Source organism: Notolepis coatsorum (genome assembly GCF_963971535.1).
Source record: "Notolepis coatsorum genome assembly, chromosome: 2".
NCBI lineage: Eukaryota > Metazoa > Chordata > Actinopteri > Aulopiformes > Paralepididae > Notolepis > Notolepis coatsorum.
Window position 1 is genome coordinate 121,485,177 of NC_140166.1, and position 20,438 is coordinate 121,505,614.

Below are 20,438 nucleotides of genomic sequence, written 5' to 3' on the forward strand. Positions count from 1 at the left end.
ACCTGAAAGTGCCCAGAGCGCACAACATAGCGCTAGCTTATGCCACCTCTACGACCCCATACACCGCGGCTCTAGCAGCACTAGACCAAAGATATGGACGTATATGGGATTACGTAATACAAGAGATAAGGCATATTGACCGCCTACCCCCAGCAACAGACAATCGCTCACTAGACGACCTGTCTATCAAAGTACAATCCCTGGTAGGGATGATGGGGGCGCAACGAGAAAAGGGTATGCACGAACTATACGCAAACTCGAATGTCGAGAGGATTTTAGAGAAGCTGCCGCCCGCCCGACAGGAGCGCTTCAGGCGGCAAAGAGACCACCGTGATCCTAACGGTCCCGAGCCATCCCTACTAGACCTAGCCGACTTCCTGGCGAGAGAAGTCAGCAGCCTACGGTTGGATACGTTCGTGCGGAGCACACCAAGCTCCAGAGAGGGACCTAGGAGAGCAAACGATGGCCGAAGATTGGTGACTGTCATGCACCAATCAGAATCAGTACCGAGCAGCAAGAACCACAGTACCCCCTCGATGAAAGAGAAGTGGAAGATGGTGTGCCCGTACTGCGAAAAGGAACACTGGTTGTCACAATGTGACCTGTTCAAGAAGATGACCGCTGAAGAAGTGAGTCACTGGATAAAGTCCAACAGGCGCTGTTACCGATGTGCGCGCAGTCACATGGCAGCCGAGTGCCGCCTAAAGAAGAGGTGTAGTCGGTGTGACGGAGCCCACCTAGATGTCCTACACGACAGTAACAGAAGAAAGCCTGCACCATCCAGCAGCACAAAGGCAAGTGTTATGTACATTGACCCCGCTAGCAGCGGGGGCGCCCAGGTGCTCTTAAAGGTGGTCCGCGTAACACTGAGTTACCAAGATAAGGTCATGGACACTTACGCCGTCCTTGATGACGGGTCAGAGAAGACCCTTCTCCTCGCGTCCGCTGCGGCCCAGCTGGGGCTGCGGGGGAGCGAAAACCAGATGACGATTCGGACAATAAGAAGAGATCTAAAGACGATAAAGGGCGAGAATGTCTCCTTCACTATCGCAGCAAGCGGGCAGCCAGAGAGACGGTATAGGATTACTAATGCTTTCACCAGCCAAGAAATAGGACTATCGCAGTACACCTACCCCATCGCCAAGCTGATGGATAAATATGTGCACCTGCGTCAACTACCTATCCCGCTCATAGACGGTGCCACCCCGACCCTGCTGATAGGCTCCGACCATGCAGACCTCATAGTCCCGATAGACCGGGTCCATACAGGACCCAGAGGTTGTCCTGCAGCAGTCGAGACCCGCCTAGGATGGACATTACAAGGCCCCCTCGCCAAGTCTCTTAACCGAACAGCAGCCACTAGCTGCCTCCACTCCAGAGTGACAGAAGAAGACACCACTCTCCTGCAGCATGTCGAGAGGCTATGGACACTAGAGACCATGCCCTTTAAGAACGAAAAGAAAGACATTCGTTCTAAGGAAGATATTTACGCTATAGCCCTCCTCGAGCAAGGGACAAAGAGAGTCACAGTCAACGGAGTGATGAGATACGCAACTCCACTCCTGAGGCGAGAGGGAATGCCCACCTTTCACGCCACAAAAGAAGCGACGGAGCGGTATCTATTGAACACAGAGCGGCGCCTAGCCAAAGACCCCGCTCAAGAGACTGTGTACCGCGCTGAGATTAACAAGCTAATCACAGCGGGACACATAAAGAAAATTGACATTAAAGAGGCCGATCAGACGACCGAATCATGGTACGTGCCGCACCACAAGGTCCACCACAACGGCAAGGATCGTATTGTGTTTGACTGCAGCTACCAGATCGGATCACAAAATCTGAATAAAGAGCTCTTGCCCGGCCCAACACTCGGCCCCTCTCTACTAGGCGTGCTACTACGCTTCCGCCAGGACAAGGTGGCTATCAGCGGCGACATCAAAGGGATGTTCCTGCAGGTGAGACTAGTGGAGGAGGACAAGCCCCTGCTGCGGTTCCTATGGAGAGAGAGGATCGGAGATGAGCACCCAGCCATCTATCAATGGGAAGTCCTCCCTTTCGGAACCACATGCAGCCCATGCTGTGCTACGTTTGCACTACAAAAACACGTCGCAGAGGACCCAGCAGCAGATGAAGAGGTCCGACAAAGTGTGACAAATAGTTTCTACGTGGACAACTGTTTACAAAGCGTCTCGACGCCAGAAGAAGCCGAGGCTCTTCTACTCAAGCTCCGCGCCTCCCTGATCAAAGGCGGCTTTGATCTCAGGCAGTGGGCCAGCAGCGACCCGCAAGTATTGCGCAGCCTCCCCCGAGGACAAGGCAGCGAGCAGCGACACCTGGATGGCGACCATCCCAGGAGAAGCCCAAGAAATGACACTAGGACTAGTCTGGCGCTTCAAAACAGACTCGCTCCATTATAGACACAAACCCCTGACCAAGGAGCAGGGAAGGTCGACGGCAATACCGACCACCAGACGGAGTGTATACAGAACACTCGCCAGACAATATGACCCGTTGGGATGTATTCTACCTTACACCACCAGGGCAAAGATGATTGTAAGAGCGCTATGGGACAAGGACCAGGGCTGGGACGATCCCATACCCGAACACCTTGCATCCACATGGAGAGAGTGGGAGACGGAACTCCGCTCACTCCCAGGTGTTAACATACGCCGCAGCTACTTCCCACCCACAGTGAGGCCAGAGACATGCAAGATGGACCTGCACGTATTCAGCGACGCCTCCGAAGTAGCCTACGGTTCGGTGGCCTACTTGCGTGCCCGAGAGGAGGGAGGAGAAATACATACTGCTTTCATCCTGGCTCGCTCAAGAATAGCCCCACGAAAGCAACAATCTATCCCGCGTCTAGAGCTCTGCGCAGCCCTAGCAGGAGCGCAGCTCGCCACGTTAATCCAACGTGAACTCACCATCCCGGTGCAAAGAACAATCTTGTGGTCAGACTCCACGACAGTACTCACATGGATCCGGTCTGATTCGTGCAGATACAAGGTCTTCGTGGGAGTCAGAGTCACCGAGATTCAAGAGTTAACAGAAGTAGCGAGCTGGAGGTATGTGGACACCAAACACAACCCAGCTGACGTCATCACCCGGGGAATGTCCCTGGATGACCTCACCCGTCACAACCTCTACAGTGACGGACCAGAGTTTCTCAAGCTCCCCGAAGAAGAGTGGCCTACACCCACCCCACGGGAGGCGAGTAAAGAGGAGGCCGAAAACAAGAAACCTATGTTCTGTGGATTGAACACACTCGTCTCCACAGACCCCGACATAGACGATTGCCTCACCCTACAGAGTGCGCAGCTAAAGACATTTCTGTGGCACCACCCAGAGGTTCAGCCCACGACTGACATTTCAGCAGCTGACTACGAAGAAGCAGAACTTCTACTACAACGAGCCCAGAGAGACTCGTTCCCCGATGAGCTAGACTGTCTACAGGGAGCAAAGCCCGTCCCATCAGACAGCAGACTGCTCCACCTAGCCCCCGAGAGCGACGCCCATAGTCTCATCAGAGTGGGTGGTCGTCTGCGGAGAGCCCCAGACTTACCGGATGACGTCAAGTACCCGATAGTCTTGAACAGCCGACACAAGGTCACAGAGCTGATCATAAAGAAATACGACGAGGATGTGCACCACGCAGGGGCAGAGAGAGTCTTCGCGGAGATCAGACGTCGTTATTGGATACTGCAAGGGAGAGAAGCAGTGCGGCGCTTCCAGCGAACCTGTCTAGACTGTCGTAAGTGGCGAGCCCAGCCCAGTATACCCCGGATGGCTGACCTACCTCCCTGTCGCCTCCGACTCGGCGACAAGCCTTTTCACTCCACCGGTATGGACTGTTTCGGCCCGCTGTATATAAAGAAAGGAAGAGGAACCGAGAAGCGGTGGGGTATTGTATTCAAATGCATGACCACCAGAGCGATACATATCGAACTCCTTCCAACCATGAGCACAGACTCATTCCTTATGGCCTTCCGAAGATTCACATCACGGAAAGGAAAACCGTCTACATTATTGTCTGATCACGGGACAAACTTCAAAGGCGGAGAAAGAGAGCTGAGAGAGAGCTTCCAAGCTATGGGCCCAGAACTTAAGACCCACCTCGCTCCATCCCAGATTGACTTCCAGTTTAATCCCCCGAACGCACCTCACTTCGGTGGAACTTGGGAACGAGAAGTACGTTCTATAAAGACAGCCCTGTACGCCGTGCTTGGGGCCCAGACCGTGGCGGAAGAAGTCTTAATGACAGTCCTCACGGAGATCGAGGGAGTATTGAACTCAAAGCCCCTCGGTTACGTCTCAAGTGATGTAGCAGATGTCGACCCAGTCACCCCCAACACACTCTTGATGGGGCGGCTGGACCCCGCGCTACCCCAGACAATGTACAGGCCTGAAGAAGCGAACGGCCGAAGAATGTGGAGGTACAGTCAAGTATTGGCTGACAAGTTCTGGAACAGCTTCCTACTCCACTACCTACCGTCTCTACAGACCCGCCAGAAATGGGTGAAAGAGAGAGACAATTTGACAGAAGGAACAGTCGTCATGATTATCGACCAGTCACTACCCCGAGCTATGTGGCCGGCTGGCCGCGTAAGCAAAGTGATCACCGGTGCCGATGGAAAGGTCCGAGCAGCTGAAGTGCTCGTCCAAGGGCGGACCTACACCCAACCCGTGGCGAGGCTAATAGAACTGCCAAGGCTCCCCGATACTATCGATGACGACCATGACCCCATGACTTTGTGAACTGACTGACCCTCACAGCGGACATTGAGTAGTGGACAGTGCGGTTAATCTGTCTCTGCTTACCTAATTAGGTGGGACTAATTAGGGGGCGGCTGTTACGAAGGATCAGATTAAACCGAATATATATATTTATTTATGGATATATATTGAATAGTATTTGTATGTCGTTTGATATCCCTTGTATATTCCTTGTACATATGCACGGAATATCCCTTTAGCCTACTATAGCCCATAATAGTTCATTCTCTTATTGGACAAAGGACCAGGCGCCAGGGGACCAGCCCCTGGCGTCAAGTTCAAAGGTACCGACGAGACATGTCCGTACTAGCCCCGGCTCCGCTCAGGGATACGGCTACCGAAATGAGAGTGGCACTATTTGTTCACCGTGCATATAAATATGGCGCAAGTAAATGTAGAAGTCCCTTACCCTTCTTCCCAACTTAGTAACAGAACGTGAAGCCTCACCCACGATACGACGTGCGGTGAAGTATGGCCTGTTTGGCCTTAGAATAGCATTGAGACCTCGTGCCAATTAATAACTGAATTGTCAGAGTTTGGCACTGTACCGTCGAGTGCGACGTATTTCTATCAAGTAATAATAGTCTATCGTGTATGGTGCATCGTGCGGTTAGAGTTCTAAAGTGACCAGCATCTCCAACGCTTCCTCGTGTTATCTAGAGTCTTATCCAGGTTGGGCCGACCACATCCGAGGAGATCTAGGCGAGGACCGAGGGACATGTACACTGGATTACCTACCCGACGACTGCTGAGCCCTATGCGGCTGGAATATATATTTGCTTTGGTACTGTGATTTGTGGAGCGGATAATCGCCGACGCCTGTGAGTGTTGGATTTACCCCCGAGAGGAGTCAAGTTGAGTCGGCGCTCAGAGAGACTGAGGTCGCCTAGCTTCTTCTTCATTGTGGAGCTACAGCCTACAAGAGAACCAAGGTGTATTCATCTGCGGATCAAGAGTCTATTGCACTGTCTTCTGTACTTGAAGTCTCCATAGATATCGTTGACCAGACGGTCTACTACCGACGGCTCTCCGACCCCCCCTACCGGCTTACAACCGGGAGGACCCCCCTCCAGAATATCCTGCTATATCATTAAGTGTACCATAGATATAATTCCCTAAGAGCCAGGTTGTATACTTGCTTCCTGCGTAACCAGAGATTGGACATTCAGTGTTGATTTGCCTACGAGTACTCATTTGCCTTACAAGTGCATTCAAATGATAAATGTAAGATAAATATTCTATGTACCTTTTGCTCCATTAAATATTTGATTATTACCTTTGACTGGAACCGATTTCATTGTGGAAAGTGTTCATCATATTTAGATATCGTGTACTGTATGGCCAGTAGTTAAAGTACATAAAGCGGTAGTGGTTTAATGATACCATACTTATCAATACAGTCAGGGAATTGTACCCCTCAGTTACAGATACCGATATTCCGATATTGTCCAACTCTTAATTTCCGATACCGATATCAACCGATATCAACCGATACCGATATATGCAGGGTTTCCCCGTCCAAAAAACTGAATAATTTCAGGTAACTAATAATTTCACTGGATATATATATAACAAATATTGTTATTGTTTTTTTTTGTTTTTAAACCGATACCGATATTTTCCGATATCACATTTTACTGCCGATATCGGACATCCCTACTTATAATGGACTTTCATATGAAAATAATTTCAACATGTCCAAGCATCCTGAATCATAACCACGTTAATAACATTTGTAATAAACCAACCCGTTTGTAAATCGGTTGAAAATTCTGTGACAAGATGGCCACCGGTGAACTACGCTAGAGACTCTCTGCCTTGCACCATCTAGTTATTATAAATGTTGTGGGAATGAGTTAAGGAAGAACCAGCCAATACGGAAACCCATTTTATACGATTGTGTGAACGCACAAAAAAACAAATATCCCTTATGTACCAAAATCTAGTGCTAGACATGTCTGATAACACTCATATTAAAGAATGATGGGAACTAGAGATAAATACAATAGTGGAGGATGAGGAATGGGAGGTCATGTGTTCTAACTGTCACAGGGGGATTGGAAGCCAGTTATGGAAAGAATTTGATTGTAAGGTCAAAATGAGATTCTTCAGAACCCCATTGACAGCATGTGTCTTCAAAAAGGACTCTACCAACAAATGCTGGAGGGAATGTGGTATGGTTGGTGATCATACGCACGTATTCTGGGACTGCCCAAAAATACAGACGTTTTGGAATGATATAAAAGAAGAAATGGAGAAAATATTGGAAACAGACAATTCCCATGGACCCAATGTTGTTTCTGTTGGAAATACAGTGTGAACAAGTGTTGGACACGGATCAGTACTACATATACTGTATACTACATCTTATTGAAAAAATATTACTATAAATTGGATGAAACCTGAGCCCCCCCCACGATTGCTCAATGGGTACAGAAGGTTAAACATGTATATGTGGTGGTCAATTACTAGCTATCTTAGGTAGGCTTGGGACATACTGGTTTGAGATAGGATGGAGGGCAATATACATGTGCACGTATGTGTGTACTAGGGGTATGTATATATAGAGGTAGAAATATGTAGTTATATTTGTGTAGGTGGGAATGCTTTGGAGGAGGGACCCAATCTCAAGGTTATTTATTTTTCTTATTTTTAAAGTGTTTACTTAATTTTATTTCTGCACTGTCATGTTGCATTGCTGCTGGTAATAAAGTAAAAAAAAATATATATATTTCACGTTACTCTCAACAAATATGGCAATACAGGGCGGCTAAGTGGCGCAGTGGGCAAGGCGCTCGCCACTAACGCAGGAGATGCTGGGTTCGAGCCCAGCTCTCGGCGTTGCTTCCGGCTTGGCTGGTCGTTCATACTAATACAATTGGCAGTATTAGGGGGTGGGAAAGCCGGTGAGTGGGGATCGGACGTTGTGACAGCGACTCCTACAGGTCGGTTGGTGCGCCTGTACAGCAGAATCAGGAAGCAACGGGGGCAGCGTGAGCCTCCCACGCGTTACTCCTCGCCACTGAGAGATCGCGCTGTGCAGGTGAAAAGATGCAACAGCTGCCTCCTCGTGTACCGGAGGGGACACGTAATGCAAGGCTTTGTCCACATTGCAGCCGACCAGTGGGAGGCATGGTCTAACAACGTTCGAGACAGGGGAGGGTAGAATTGGATCATATGAAATTGGGATGGGAGAAAAAATTTAAAAATGGGGAGAAAAAGTAGATAAAAAATTAAAAAATATATGGCAATACAGAAATAAAATAAATCAATTTAAAAAATAATATTGATTCTGGCGTTGATTACTATGACAGCGACTGAAGCTTGGAAGTACACTGTGTGTTTGTGTGTCTTCACAGGTCTCCATGTGTTCCCTACCTTCGTCTTGTATGAGCTCACCATCCTCCTGGTCCTCACACTCACACTGGTCATAATGAAGGTACAGTGGTTCTCTCTGCATAGACAAACAAGACGAATATGCAAGGCGAGGCTCTGGTCCATGTCTGTCAAAATCAGCCTCTTTCTCTCTCTCGCTCTCTCTCACTCTCCCTCCCTCCATCTCTGTGTGTCTCAGTGGACACAGTGCTGGCATTTCAACTGTATATCCCACAGGTGCTGGTGGGAAAGGAGTGGCAACACCACCCCCTGCTGGAGAGAAGTGACATCTGCTAGTCTAGCTGGTCGGTCAGGGAATCCGGACAGACAGATGGACCGACTGAGCGATAAGCCAGAGAGACAGGGAAATAGACGAACAGAATGACAGGCAGACAGACAAATAAGCAGACAGACAGAAAGACGGAAAATTAGACAGACATGGCGGACGGAGAGACAGGAAAACAAGACGGCAGACAGCTATTGCTTTGCATAGACAAACAAGACGAATATGCAAGGAGAGGCTCTGATCGATGTGGATGTCTGTCAAAATCACCCTCCCCCTCTCTCATATCCCTCAATGACACAGCTTCCTGCTCTCTCCATATGTCTCTCTAGTTCTTGATGGCTGTGCTTGTGTTGTCGACCATCTTGCCACCAGGCTCTCGGCACATCCGCTGGATCGTGTCTGCCGGCCTGGCGCAGGTCAGCGAGTTCTCCTTCGTCCTGGGTAGCCGCGCCCGTCGCGCTGGCATCATCTCCAGAGAGGTCAGTAGGATCAATGCCACTCAACTCTCATTTAATTTCAAACCTTTATTTCAACTCGAGACACTGAGGTGAACCTCATTTACAGCGACGACACAAGCTTACAAAACAAAGACACAGCTATTGGTAGATTCATACATACGTACTATAAACACAACAAATAAGAATAAACAATACAAACCAGCTAAAACAGTTACAAGTTGACACAGTGGTCAGAGATCATACTTTTAAATGCAGCAAGAGAAGGAAGAACCTTCAGCTTCAGACTCAGTTGGAGGGCATTCCATGTTTTGGAAGCATCAAAGGATGCTTAGTTCAGTGCAAACTGGAGGAACCCTAATAACCGGCCAGCCATTTGATCATGTAGAATAGGTTCCAAGATTCCATTCCAACAGTTGTGATGTAAGGGGGAAGTTTACCAATAAGGGCTTTAAAAATAAACAAATACCAATGATAGTTACACCTTTCAATCAGAGAAGGCCATTCAACCTTTTCATAATGAACACAGTGGTGGGTATCATATCTGTCACCAGTAATAAATCTGAGGGCAGAATGATAGCCTGAGTCCTGAGGGTTAAGAGTTGAAGCCGCAGCATACCTATAAATCACATCACCATAGTCCAAAATGTATAAGAAAACTGCTTCTTTCTACTAATCACGGGAAAGCTGGATCTAAACTGTCTGTTTGGTTAGCTATGAGGAGGCTAAACACTTTGTAAACTGTCTGGTTGGTTAGTTATGAGCAGACTAAACACTTTGTAAACTGTCTGGTTGGTTAGCTATGAGCAGGCTAAACACGTTGTAAACTGTCTGGTTGGTTAGCTACATAATATGAGCAGGCTAAACACGTAAACTGTGGTTGGTTAGCTACATAATATGAGCAGGCTAAACACGTAAACTGTGGTTGGTTAGCTACATAATATGAGCAGGCTAAACACGTAAACTGTGGTTGGTTAGCTACATAATATGAGCAGGCTAAACACGTAAACTGTGGTTGGTTAGCTACATAATATGAGCAGGCTAAACACGTAAACTGTGGTTGGTTAGCTACATAATATGAGCAGGCTAAACACTTTGTAAACTGTCTGGTTGGTTAGCTACATAATATGAGCAGGCTAAACACTTTGTAAACTGTCTGGTTGGTTAGCTACATAATATGAGCAGGCTAAACACTTTGTAAACTGTCTGGTTGGTTAGCTACATAATATGAGCAGGCTAAACACTTAGTAAACTGTCTGGTTGGTTAGCTACATAATATGAGCAGGCTAAACACGTTGTAAACTGTCTGGTTGGTTAGCTACATAATATGAGCAGGCTAAACACGTAAACTGTGGTTGGTTAGCTACATAATATGAGCAGGCTAAACACTTAGTAAACTGTCTGGTTGGTTAGCTACATAATATGAGCAGGCTAAACACTTTGTAAACTGTCTGGTAGGTTAGCTACATAATATGAGCAGGCTAAACATGTAAACTGTGGTTGGTTAGCTACATAATATGAGCAGGCTAAACACTTTGTAAACTGTCTGGTTGGTTAGCTACATAATATGAGCAGGCTAAACACCTTGTAAACTGTCTGGTTGGTTAGCTACATAATATGAGCAGGCTAAACACCTTGTAAACTGTCTGGTTGGTTAGCTACATAATATGAGCAGGCTAAACACCTTGTAAACTGTTGGTTAGCTACATAATATGAGCAGGCTAAACATGTAAACTGTGGTTGGTTAGCTACATAATATGAGCAGGCTAAACACTTTGTAAACTGTCTGGTTGGTTAGCTACATAATATGAGCAGGCTAAACACCTTGTAAACTGTCTGGTTGGTTAGCTACATAATATGAGCAGGCTAAACACCTTGTAAACTGTCTGGTTGGTTAGCTACATAATATGAGCAGGCTAAACACCTTGTAAACTGTCTGGTTGGTTAGCTACATAATATGAGCAGGCTAAACACCTTGTAAACTGTCTGGTTGGTTAGCTACATAATATGAGCAGGCTAAACACTTTGTAAACTGTGGTTAGTTAGCTACATAATATGAGCAGGCTAAACACCTTGTAAACTGTCTGGTTGGTTAGCTACATAATATGAGCAGGCTAAACACTTTGTAAACTGTGGTTAGTTAGCTACATAATATGAGCAGGCTAAACACTTTGTAAACTGTGGTTAGTTAGCTACATAATATGAGCAGGCTAAACACTTTGTAAACTATCTGGTTAGTTAGCTACATAATATGAGCAGGTTAAGCACATTGTGAATTGTCTGGTTGGTTAACTATGAGCAGGCTAAATACGTTTTAGATTTTCTGGTTGGTTAGCTACAATATGAGCAGGCTAAGTACATTGTGAATTGTCTGGTTGGTTAGTTACAGTATGAGCAGGCTAAACACACTAGGAAACTAAAGATCCTCTCTCTCTCAATCTCTCTTTTCCTCTCTAGGTGTACCTGCTGGTTCTCAGTGTCACTACTTTAAGTTTGCTTCTGGCTCCTGTGCTGTGGAGAGCTGCCACACACAAATGGGTTCTCCGGGCTGAACGCAAGACCCTCACCTGACCTGAGAACTCTAACCATAACCTGACCTGAGAACTCTAACCATAACCTGACCTGAGAACTCTAACCATAACCTGACCTGAGAACTCTAACCATAACCTGACCTGAGAACTCTAACCCTCACCTGACCTGAGAACTCTAACCCTCACCTGACCTGAGAACTCTAACCATAACCTGACCTGAGAACTCTAACCATAACCTGACCTGAGAACTCTAACCCTCACCTGACCTGAGAACTCTAACCCTCACCTGACCTGAGAACTCTAACCCTCGCCTGACCTGAGAACTCTAACCCTCACCTGACCTGAGAACTCTAACCCTCACCTGACCTGAGAACTCTAACCCTCACCTGACCTGAGAACTCTAACCCTCACCTGACCTGAGAACTCTAACCATAACCTGACCTGAGAACTCTAACCCTCACCTGACCTGAGAACTCTAACCCTCACCTGACCTGAGAACTCTAACCCTCACCTGACCTGAGAACTCTAACCCTCACCTGACCTGAGAACTCTAACCCTCACCTGACCTGAGAACTCTAACCCTCATACTGACCTGAGAACTCTAATCCTCACCTGACCTGAGAACTCTAACCCTCACCTGACCTGATAACTCTAACCCTCATACTGACCTGACCAAACCAGGTTCAGAGATTTAAGACTCATACTGACCTGACCTGACCAAACCAGGTTCAAAGACTTAAGGCTCAAACATAATATGATGCAACTCTGGCAAAAGCCAAGAGTTGCATCATTAGAGAGGTAGTACATTTGGACAATCATATATAAGTGCACTACCGCCAACAGACGCACAAAATAATGTAATAGCGTGATGATGAATGTGCAATTCTTTCATATCATGTGGACCAAGTCTTTGTCATCATCTCCATCGTCTTGGAGATGTAAGACTCAAACTTGTGATGTCATCAGATATAAAGTCTGGAGCTGTTCCATAGACGATGAATAGGAGACTGATTTTGTTGGACCCACAGAATGTTTGTTTGTGTTTTTATACCCAAATTAGCTTTATTTTATAGTATTGATTTCTGTTCTGAAACAGAAAATGTACTCTCAGAACATTCCCCTGGGTGCTCTCAGTGTCATCTATAACTTATTCTTCCCAATTCATTGTCTATGGAGCAGCTTCAGACTTAATACTTGATGGCATCACAAAATGTAGGTTTAAATCTCAAGTTTGTGTTTGGGAAAGAGTTGTTCACGCACCATATAACTCTGTTTTAAGTTTTGTTAGAGTGTTGTGTTCATTCATAGTTAAAAACAGTAGAGGTTGAGTACTTTATTATTTAAAGATGGTACGTGTGTGTTCATTCATAGTTAAAGACGGTAGAGGTTGAGTACTTTATTATCTAAAGATGGTACGTTAGAGTGTTTATTCATAGCTAAAGACAGTAGCAGTTAAGTAGTTATTATCTAAAGATGGTACATGTGTTCATTCATAGTTAAAGACAGTAGACGTTGAGTACTTTATTATCTAAAGATGGTAAGTTAGAGTGTTGTGTTCATTCATAGTTAAAGACCGTACAGGCTGAGTACTTTATTATCTGAAGATGGTAAGTCAGAGCCTTGTATTCATTCAGATTTAAAGACCATAGAGGTAGAGTACTTTCTGGTGATATATCACATTCAAACTCCCAAATGATTTTGATTGACTTTACAACCGCAATACATGGACTTCAAAACAGAGTTATATGGTTCTTCAGTGCAAGGGTTCACAACTTAATCACAACTTCCTCTACTTTGTTGTGCCTCAACCACCTCACAACTGTATGCAGATGAAGAAATTCCATACTGTATATGTATATATTTATTTGTATCCAGCCTGCTATGAAACATTATCATAGCTTTGTTTCTCATTGCTACTCTCCCTCCCTCCAGTACAGAAACGTACAAAATTAACACGTTCTTTTTTCCATCATCCACATGGACTAAATCTAAATGGACGGGCCTCACAATTATAGCTAAAAGGTTTGATGTTTTAATCAAGAATGCACTTTGTCTTACAGTTATTGCCATTTCCACTGTATTTGACATGGGTCCAATGTCTCACTGTTATTCTAATTTAAGGCTACTAGTGTTCACGTTAAGTGATTGGAAATGGGTCGATTCTGCACAACGTTCTGTCTGCCGTGCTAGAAACCACTTTCTCATGTAGGATTTTCTCCCTTGATCAAATCCTGTTACAGAGGCTAGAGATCATAGAATAAGGTTACTGTCACATTCCATAAAACAATGATATGTTAATAGAAAGTTCTACACAGGTTACATTTGAATGTGGAGTTTGTGTGCTTCTGTGTCAGTATCCCACCCGACCAAACGCAGACCTACCAGACAAACCTTCAGGTCTGATACATCTCTGTAACTCTCTAACATGTAGCTCTGTTGCACTGCTATGACATCTGATGCTCTAGGGAAAAGTTGGATTTTCCTTTGGTTTCTTCCATCATGTGCCATGTAAATGTAGGTACCATGTAAATGTATGTACCATAGATTCACATAATAATATTGTTCGATTTTATTAATGTTATTTCCAAAGTTTTCTTTCTATAAGTGTGTTAACGGAGAGGGCTATTTCTATAAGTACTGTCAAAACTATTTTGTGTTTACATATTTATACTTTGGGTGGATCTGAAAAGGGGTCCGTGTACAAATAGAAGCTTTCTCTCGTCAGAAGGTAATACGTGTTGTACACTATATTATATATTTGCAATGTGGTGAGTTATTAATCGTGTTACTTATTAAAGATGGGGAGAGAATGGAATTCACCCTGTGTGTGATTTATGCAGTGATGCTTTACCTTGAGAACCAAGCGAATGGTTCCACTTGAGTTATGTCTGTGTGGAAGATCTTGCAGGTTGCAGTAGCTGCTGCTTCCGCTAGGGGGCAGTGTTGACATGCAGTAGGAATAGTAGGACATTCTATCTCCTCACCAGATGCCAGGCACAGAAGGCCCTTGGCTGTGATGTATGAGGTTAATGTAGGAGCTGCATTTATAAACCACTTAAAATGTTAACGAGTTATGGCTTCCCGTTCCCGTTTGTATGACAGTACAAACGGGCTTCCCGTTCTAATCCAGTATTTTTAACCAGCTCAAACTAACATAACATGAAGTGAACTAAAGTGTTGATTCAGTCTTCTGAACACAGCTGCTGTGCACTGCCATTAATGCAGCTTCTTCCAGCATTTTTTATTCTCCCTTTTCACACAGACGCGCACACACACCTGCTGTAAAGCAGGGGAGGACGTAAAAACATCTATGTTTCATCGAAACTTTTTTTGGGGGGGGGGGGCTTCTTATGGCTTCCAAGACCTCAAAGACAACAAAACTCCTTCTGGACTGTTCACTAGCCTCAAACCAAGTGTGTGTGTTTGTGCATTAGTGTGTTTCCATGTCTAAGCTGAAACACCCTGCAGTCAGCAGGATTATAAGGGACATCATCAACTATCGTGCTCTTAGTGAGTAGAGGTTCACACACAGGATGCCCCTCAACACACTGCACTGAGTAGTGGTATTACATCATCAACACACATCTTACAACGGGTACAACAATCAAACAGGTGAATATAATCAAACAACAGCCGATTGTAATCAGATAATGTGTTCGTTATTAAATGACAACCAAGCTGTGTTGTTGGTGTTGCACTATAGCTACTAAATGTATGACATCTTATGAAAATACTATGAATATCTCTCATCCCAAATCTAACTGGGAACATTGCATCAGTTTTCTTTATTTAGGTACAAATATAGAAGAAGACATTGTTGTGTCGAAAGGTCAGTTGGATTTGTACCTAAATAAAGAAAACTAAAGATGATCTGTGTTTTATTCTCCAGTCCTGACGGGAGAAGCACAGAGTCGGCACAAACAGCGCGTGTCTCTTCCTAGTTTAAATAAAGAGAATGTTTTAGCTTTTCAACAGTACAGTAAAAGGTGGCTTCCGTACAGTAGCTCTCAGTAGAATAACAGTGAAGTGAAGTCTCTCTTCCCCTCTATATCTCTCTTGCTCTATCCTTTCTCTCTCTCTCCCCCTCTATATCTCTCTTGCTCTATCCTTTCTCTCCCCCTCTATATCTCTCATTCTTTCTCTCTCCCCCCCCTCTATCTTTCTATCTCCCCCTCTATATCTCTTATTCTCTCTCTCTGCCACTCTTTTTCTATGCACTTGGTAATTGTTAAATGATAGTCTGTCTTTTTTTAATTTCTTTTATTCAGTTGGTAAACTGATACAGGTTGTAACATCGAATCATTCAGCAAGACAAGCATCTTATAAAAGCACCACAATCAGCAACATTATGCATCTTTACTTTAAGTGATTCATAATTACAGATTTATAAATGTGCTATAAATGTATGTTGATTTTGTTGTGGTAGGTTATGTTGAATACAAACAGAATGTTGTCAATAACACAATAAACACTACAATTCACAACTGGAACTAGTGTGAGGAGCTAGTGTGAGGAGCTAGTGTGAGGAACTAGAGTGAGGAGCTAGTGTGAGGAACTAGAGTGAGGAGCTAGTGTGAGGAACTAGTGTGAGGAGCTAGTGTGAGGAACTAGTGTGAGGAGCTAGTGTGAGGAACTAGAGTGAGGAGCTAGTGTGAGGAACTAGTGTGAGGAGCTAGTGTGAGGAGCTAGAGTGAGGAGCTAGAGTGAGGAGCTAGTGTGAGGAGCTAGAGTGAGGAGCTAGTGTGAGGAGCTAGAGTGAGGAGCTAGTGTGAGGAGCTAGAGGGAGGAACTAGTGTGAGGAGCTAGTGTGAGGAGCTAGTGTGAGGAGCTAGAGGGAGGAACTAGTGTGAGGAGCTAGTGTGAGGAGCTAGAGGGAGGAACTAGAGTGAGGAGCTAGTGTGAGGAGCTAGTGTGAGGAGCTAGAGGGAGGAACTAGAGTGAGGAGCTAGTGTGAGGAGCTAGTGTGAGGAGCTAGAGGGAGGAACTAGAGTGAGGAGCTAGTGTGAGGAGCTAGTGTGAGGAGCTAGAGTGAGGAGCTAGTGTGAGGAGCTAGAGTGAGGAGCTAGTGTGAGGAACTAGTGTGAGGAGCTAGAGTGAGGAGCTAGTGTGAGGAGCTAGAGTGAGGAGCTAGAGTGTGGAACTAGAGTGAGGAGCTAGAGTGTGGAACTAGAGTGAGGAGCTAGTGTGTGGAACTAGAGTGAGGAGCTAGTGTGTGGAACTAGAGTGAGGAGCTAGTGTGAGGAACTAGAGTGAGGAGCTAGTGTGAGGAACTAGTGTGAGGAGCTAGAGTGTGGAACTAGAGTGAGGAGCTAGTGTGTGGAACTACAGTAGTGTGAGGAGCTAGTGTGAGGAACTAGTGTGAGGAGCTAGAGTGAGGAGCTAGTGTGTGGAGCTAGTGTGAGGAGCTAGAGGGAGGAACTAGTGTGAGGAGCTAGAGGGAGGAACTAGTGTGAGGAACTAGAGTGTGGAACTAGAGTGAGGAGCTAGTGTGAGGAGCTAGAGTGTGGAACTAGAGTGAGGAGCTAGTGTGAGGAGCTAGAGTGTGGAACTAGAGTGAGGAGCTAGAGTGTGGAACTAGAGTGAGGAGCTAGTGTGAGGAGCTAGTGTGAGGAGCTAGAGTGAGGAGCTAGAGTGAGGAGCTAGTGTGAGGAGCTAGTGTGAGGAGCTAGTGTGTGGAACTAGAGTGAGGAGCTAGTGTGAGGAACTACAGTAGTGTGAGGAGCTAGAGTGAGGAGCTAGAGGGAGGAACTAGTGTGAGGAACTAGAGTGAGGAGCTAGAGTGTGGAACTAGAGTGAGGAGCTAGAGGGAGGAACTAGTGTGAGGAACTAGAGTGTGGAACTAGAGTGAGGAGCTAGAGTGTGGAGCTAGTGTGAGGAGCTAGAGGGAGGAACTAGTGTGAGGAACTAGAGTGTGGAACTAGAGTGTGGAACTAGAGTGAGGAGCTAGAGGGAGGAACTAGTGTGAGGAACTAGAGTGTGGAACTAGAGTGAGGAGCTAGAGGGAGGAGCTAGAGTGTGAGGAGCTAGTGTGAGGAACTAGTGTGAGGAGCTAGAGTGAGGAGCTAGAGTGTGGAACTAGAGTGAGGAACTAGAGTGAGGAGCTAGAGTGTGGAACTAGAGTGAGGAGCTAGAGGGAGGAACTAGAGTGAGGAGCTAGAGTGAGGAGCTAGAGTGAGGAGCTAGAGGGAGGAACTAGTGTGAGGAACTAGAGTGAGGAGCTAGTGTGTGGAGCTAGAGTGAGGAGCTAGTGTGAGGAGCTAGAGTGAGGAGCTAGTGTGAGGAACTAGTGTGAGGAGCTAGAGTGAGGAGCTAGAGTGAGGAGCTAGAGTGAGGAGCTAGTGTGAGGAGCTAGTGTGAGGAGCTAGTGTGAGGAGCTAGTGTGAGGAGCTAGTGTGAGGAGCTAGAGTGAGGAACTAGTGTGAGGAGCTAGAGTGAGGAGCTAGTGTGAGGAGCTAGTGTGTGGAACTAGTGTGAGGAGCTAGAGGGAGGAACTAGTGTGAGGAACTAGAGTGTGGAACTAGAGTGAGGAGCTAGAGTGAGGAGCTAGTGTGAGGAGCTAGTGTGAGGAGCTAGAGTGAGGAGCTAGTGTGAGGAACTAGTGTGAGGAGCTAGAGTGTGGAACTAGAGTGTGGAACTAGAGTGTGGAACTAGAGTGAGGAGCTAGAGGGAGGAACTAGTGTGAGGAACTAGAGTGTGGAACTAGAGTGAGGAGCTAGAGTGAGGAGCTAGTGTGAGGAGCTAGAGTGTGGAACTAGAGTGAGGAGCTAGAGGGAGGAACTAGTGTGAGGAGCTAGTGTGAGGAACTAGAGTGAGGAGCTAGAGGGAGGAACTAGAGTGAGGAGCTAGAGTGAGGAGCTAGTGTGAGGAGCTAGAGGGAGGAACTAGTGTGAGGAGCTAGAGTGAGGAGCTAGTGTGAGGAGCTAGAGTGAGGAGCTAGAGGGAGGAACTAGAGTGAGGAGCTAGTGTGAGGAGCTAGAGTGAGGAGCTAGAGGGAGGAACTAGTGTGAGGAGCTAGAGTGAGGAGCTAGTGTGAGGAGCTAGTGTGAGGAGCTAGAGTGTGGAACTAGAGTGTGGAACTAGAGTGTGGAACTAGAGTGAGGAGCTAGAGGGAGGAACTAGTGTGAGGAACTAGAGTGTGGAACTAGAGTGAGGAGCTAGAGTGAGGAGCTAGTGTGAGGAACTAGTGTGAGGAGCTAGAGTGAGGAGCTAGAGTGAGGAGCTAGTGTGAGGAGCTAGTGTGAGGAGCTAGAGTGAGGAGCTAGTGTGAGGAGCTAGAGTGAGGAGCTAGTGTGAGGAGCTAGAGGGAGGAGCTAGTGTGTGGAACTAGTGTGAGGAGCTAGAGTGAGGAGCTAGAGTGAGGAGCTAGAGTGAGGAGCTAGAGTGAGGAGCTAGTGTGTGGAACTAGTGTGAGGAGCTAGAGTGAGGAGCTAGAGTGAGGAGCTAGAGTGAGGAACTAGTGTGAGGAGCTAGTGTGTGGAACTAGTGTGAGGAGCTAGTGTGAGGAGCTAGTGTGAGGAGCTAGAGTGAGGAGCTAGAGTGAGGAGCTAGTGTGAGGAGCTAGAGTGAGGAGCTAGTGTGAGGAACTAGTGTGAGGAGCTAGTGTGTGGAACTAGAGTGAGGAGCTAGTGTGAGGAACTAGTGTGAGGAACTAGTGTGAGGAGCTAGTGTGAGGAGCTAGAGTGAGGAGCTAGTGTGAGGAACTAGTGTGAGGAACTAGAGTGAGGAACTAGAGTGAGGAACTAGTGTGAGGAGCTAGAGTGAGGAGCTAGTGTGAGGAGCTAGTGTGAGGAGCTAGTGTGAGGAACTAGTGTGAGGAGCTAGAGTGAGGAGCTAGAGTGAGGAGCTAGTGTGAGGAACTAGTGTGAGGAACTAGAGTGAGGAACTAGAGTGAGGAACTAGAGTGAGGAGCTAGTGTGAGGAGCTAGAGTGAGGAACTAGTGTGAGGAACTAGAGTGAGGAACTAGAGTGAGGAACTAGAGTGAGGAGCTAGTGTGAGGAACTAGAGTGAGGAGCTAGAGTGAGGAACTAGTGTGAGGAACTGGAGTGAGGAGCTAGTGTGTGGAACTAGAGTGAGGAGCTAGAGTGAGGAGCTAGTGTGAGGAACTAGAGTGAGGAGCTAGAGTGAGGAGCTAGTGTGAGGAACTAGAGTGAGGAGCTAGTGTGTGGAACTAGAGTGAGGAGCTAGAGTGAGGAGCTAGTGTGAGGAACTAGTGTGAGGAGCTAGAGTGAGGAGCTAGTGTGAGGAGCTAGTGTGAGGAGCTAGAGTGAGGAGCTAGAGTGAGGAGCTAGTGTGTGGAGCTAGAGTGAGGAGCTAGTGTGAGGAGCTAGAGTGAGGAGCTAGAGTGAGGAGCTAGAGTGAGGAGCTAGAGTGAGGAGCTAGTGTGTGGAACTAGTGTGAGGAGCTAGAGTGAGGAGCTAGAGTGAGGAGCTAGAGTGAGGAACTAGTGTGAGGAGCTAGTGTGTGGAACTAGTGTGAGGAGCTAGTGTGAGGAGCTAGTGTGAGGAGCTAGAGTGAGGAGCTAGAGTGAGGAGCTAGTGTGAGGAGCTAGAGTGAGGAGCTAGTGTGAGGAACTAGTGTGAGGAGCTAGTGTGTGGAACTAGAGTGAGGAGCTAGTGTGAGGAACTAGTGTGAGGAACTAGTGTGAGGAGCTAGTGTGAGGAGCTAGTGTGAGGAACTAGTGTGAGGAACTAGAGTGAGGAACTAGAGTGAGGAACTAGTGTGAGGAGCTAGAGTGAGGAGCTAGTGTGAGGAGCTAGTGTGAGGAGCTAGAGTGAGGAACTAGTGTGAGGAACTAGAGTGAGGAACTAGAGTGAGGAACTAGAGTGAGGAGCTAGTGTGAGGAGCTAGAGTGAGGAACTAGTGTGAGGAACTAGAGTGAGGAACTAGAGTGAGGAACTAGAGTGAGGAGCTAGTGTGAGGAGCTAGAGGGAGGAACTAGAGTGAGGAGCTAGAGTGAGGAACTAGTGTGAGGAACTGGAGTGAGGAGCTAGTGTGTGGAACTGGAGTGAGGAGCTAGT

At 46.5% G+C, this 20,438-nt stretch overlaps 1 protein-coding gene across 6 annotated transcripts in view; it reads left to right on the forward strand.

Annotated features, from left to right (window-relative positions):
• Window positions 1-14,217, forward strand: part of tmco3 (transmembrane and coiled-coil domains 3) — a 77,786-nt gene extending 63,569 nt beyond the window's left edge. For all 6 annotated transcript variants that reach the window (XM_084308953.1, XM_084308958.1, XM_084308955.1 and 3 more), the window contains 3 exons: window positions 8,133-8,212; window positions 8,764-8,913; window positions 11,347-14,217. In XM_084308953.1, the coding sequence (XP_084165079.1) occupies window positions 8,133-8,212; window positions 8,764-8,913; window positions 11,347-11,460 (344 nt within the window). In that variant the 3' untranslated portion in view covers window positions 11,461-14,217. The remainder of the gene's footprint in view (window positions 1-8,132; window positions 8,213-8,763; window positions 8,914-11,346) is intronic.
• Window positions 14,218-20,438: the final 6,221 nt, after the last annotated feature.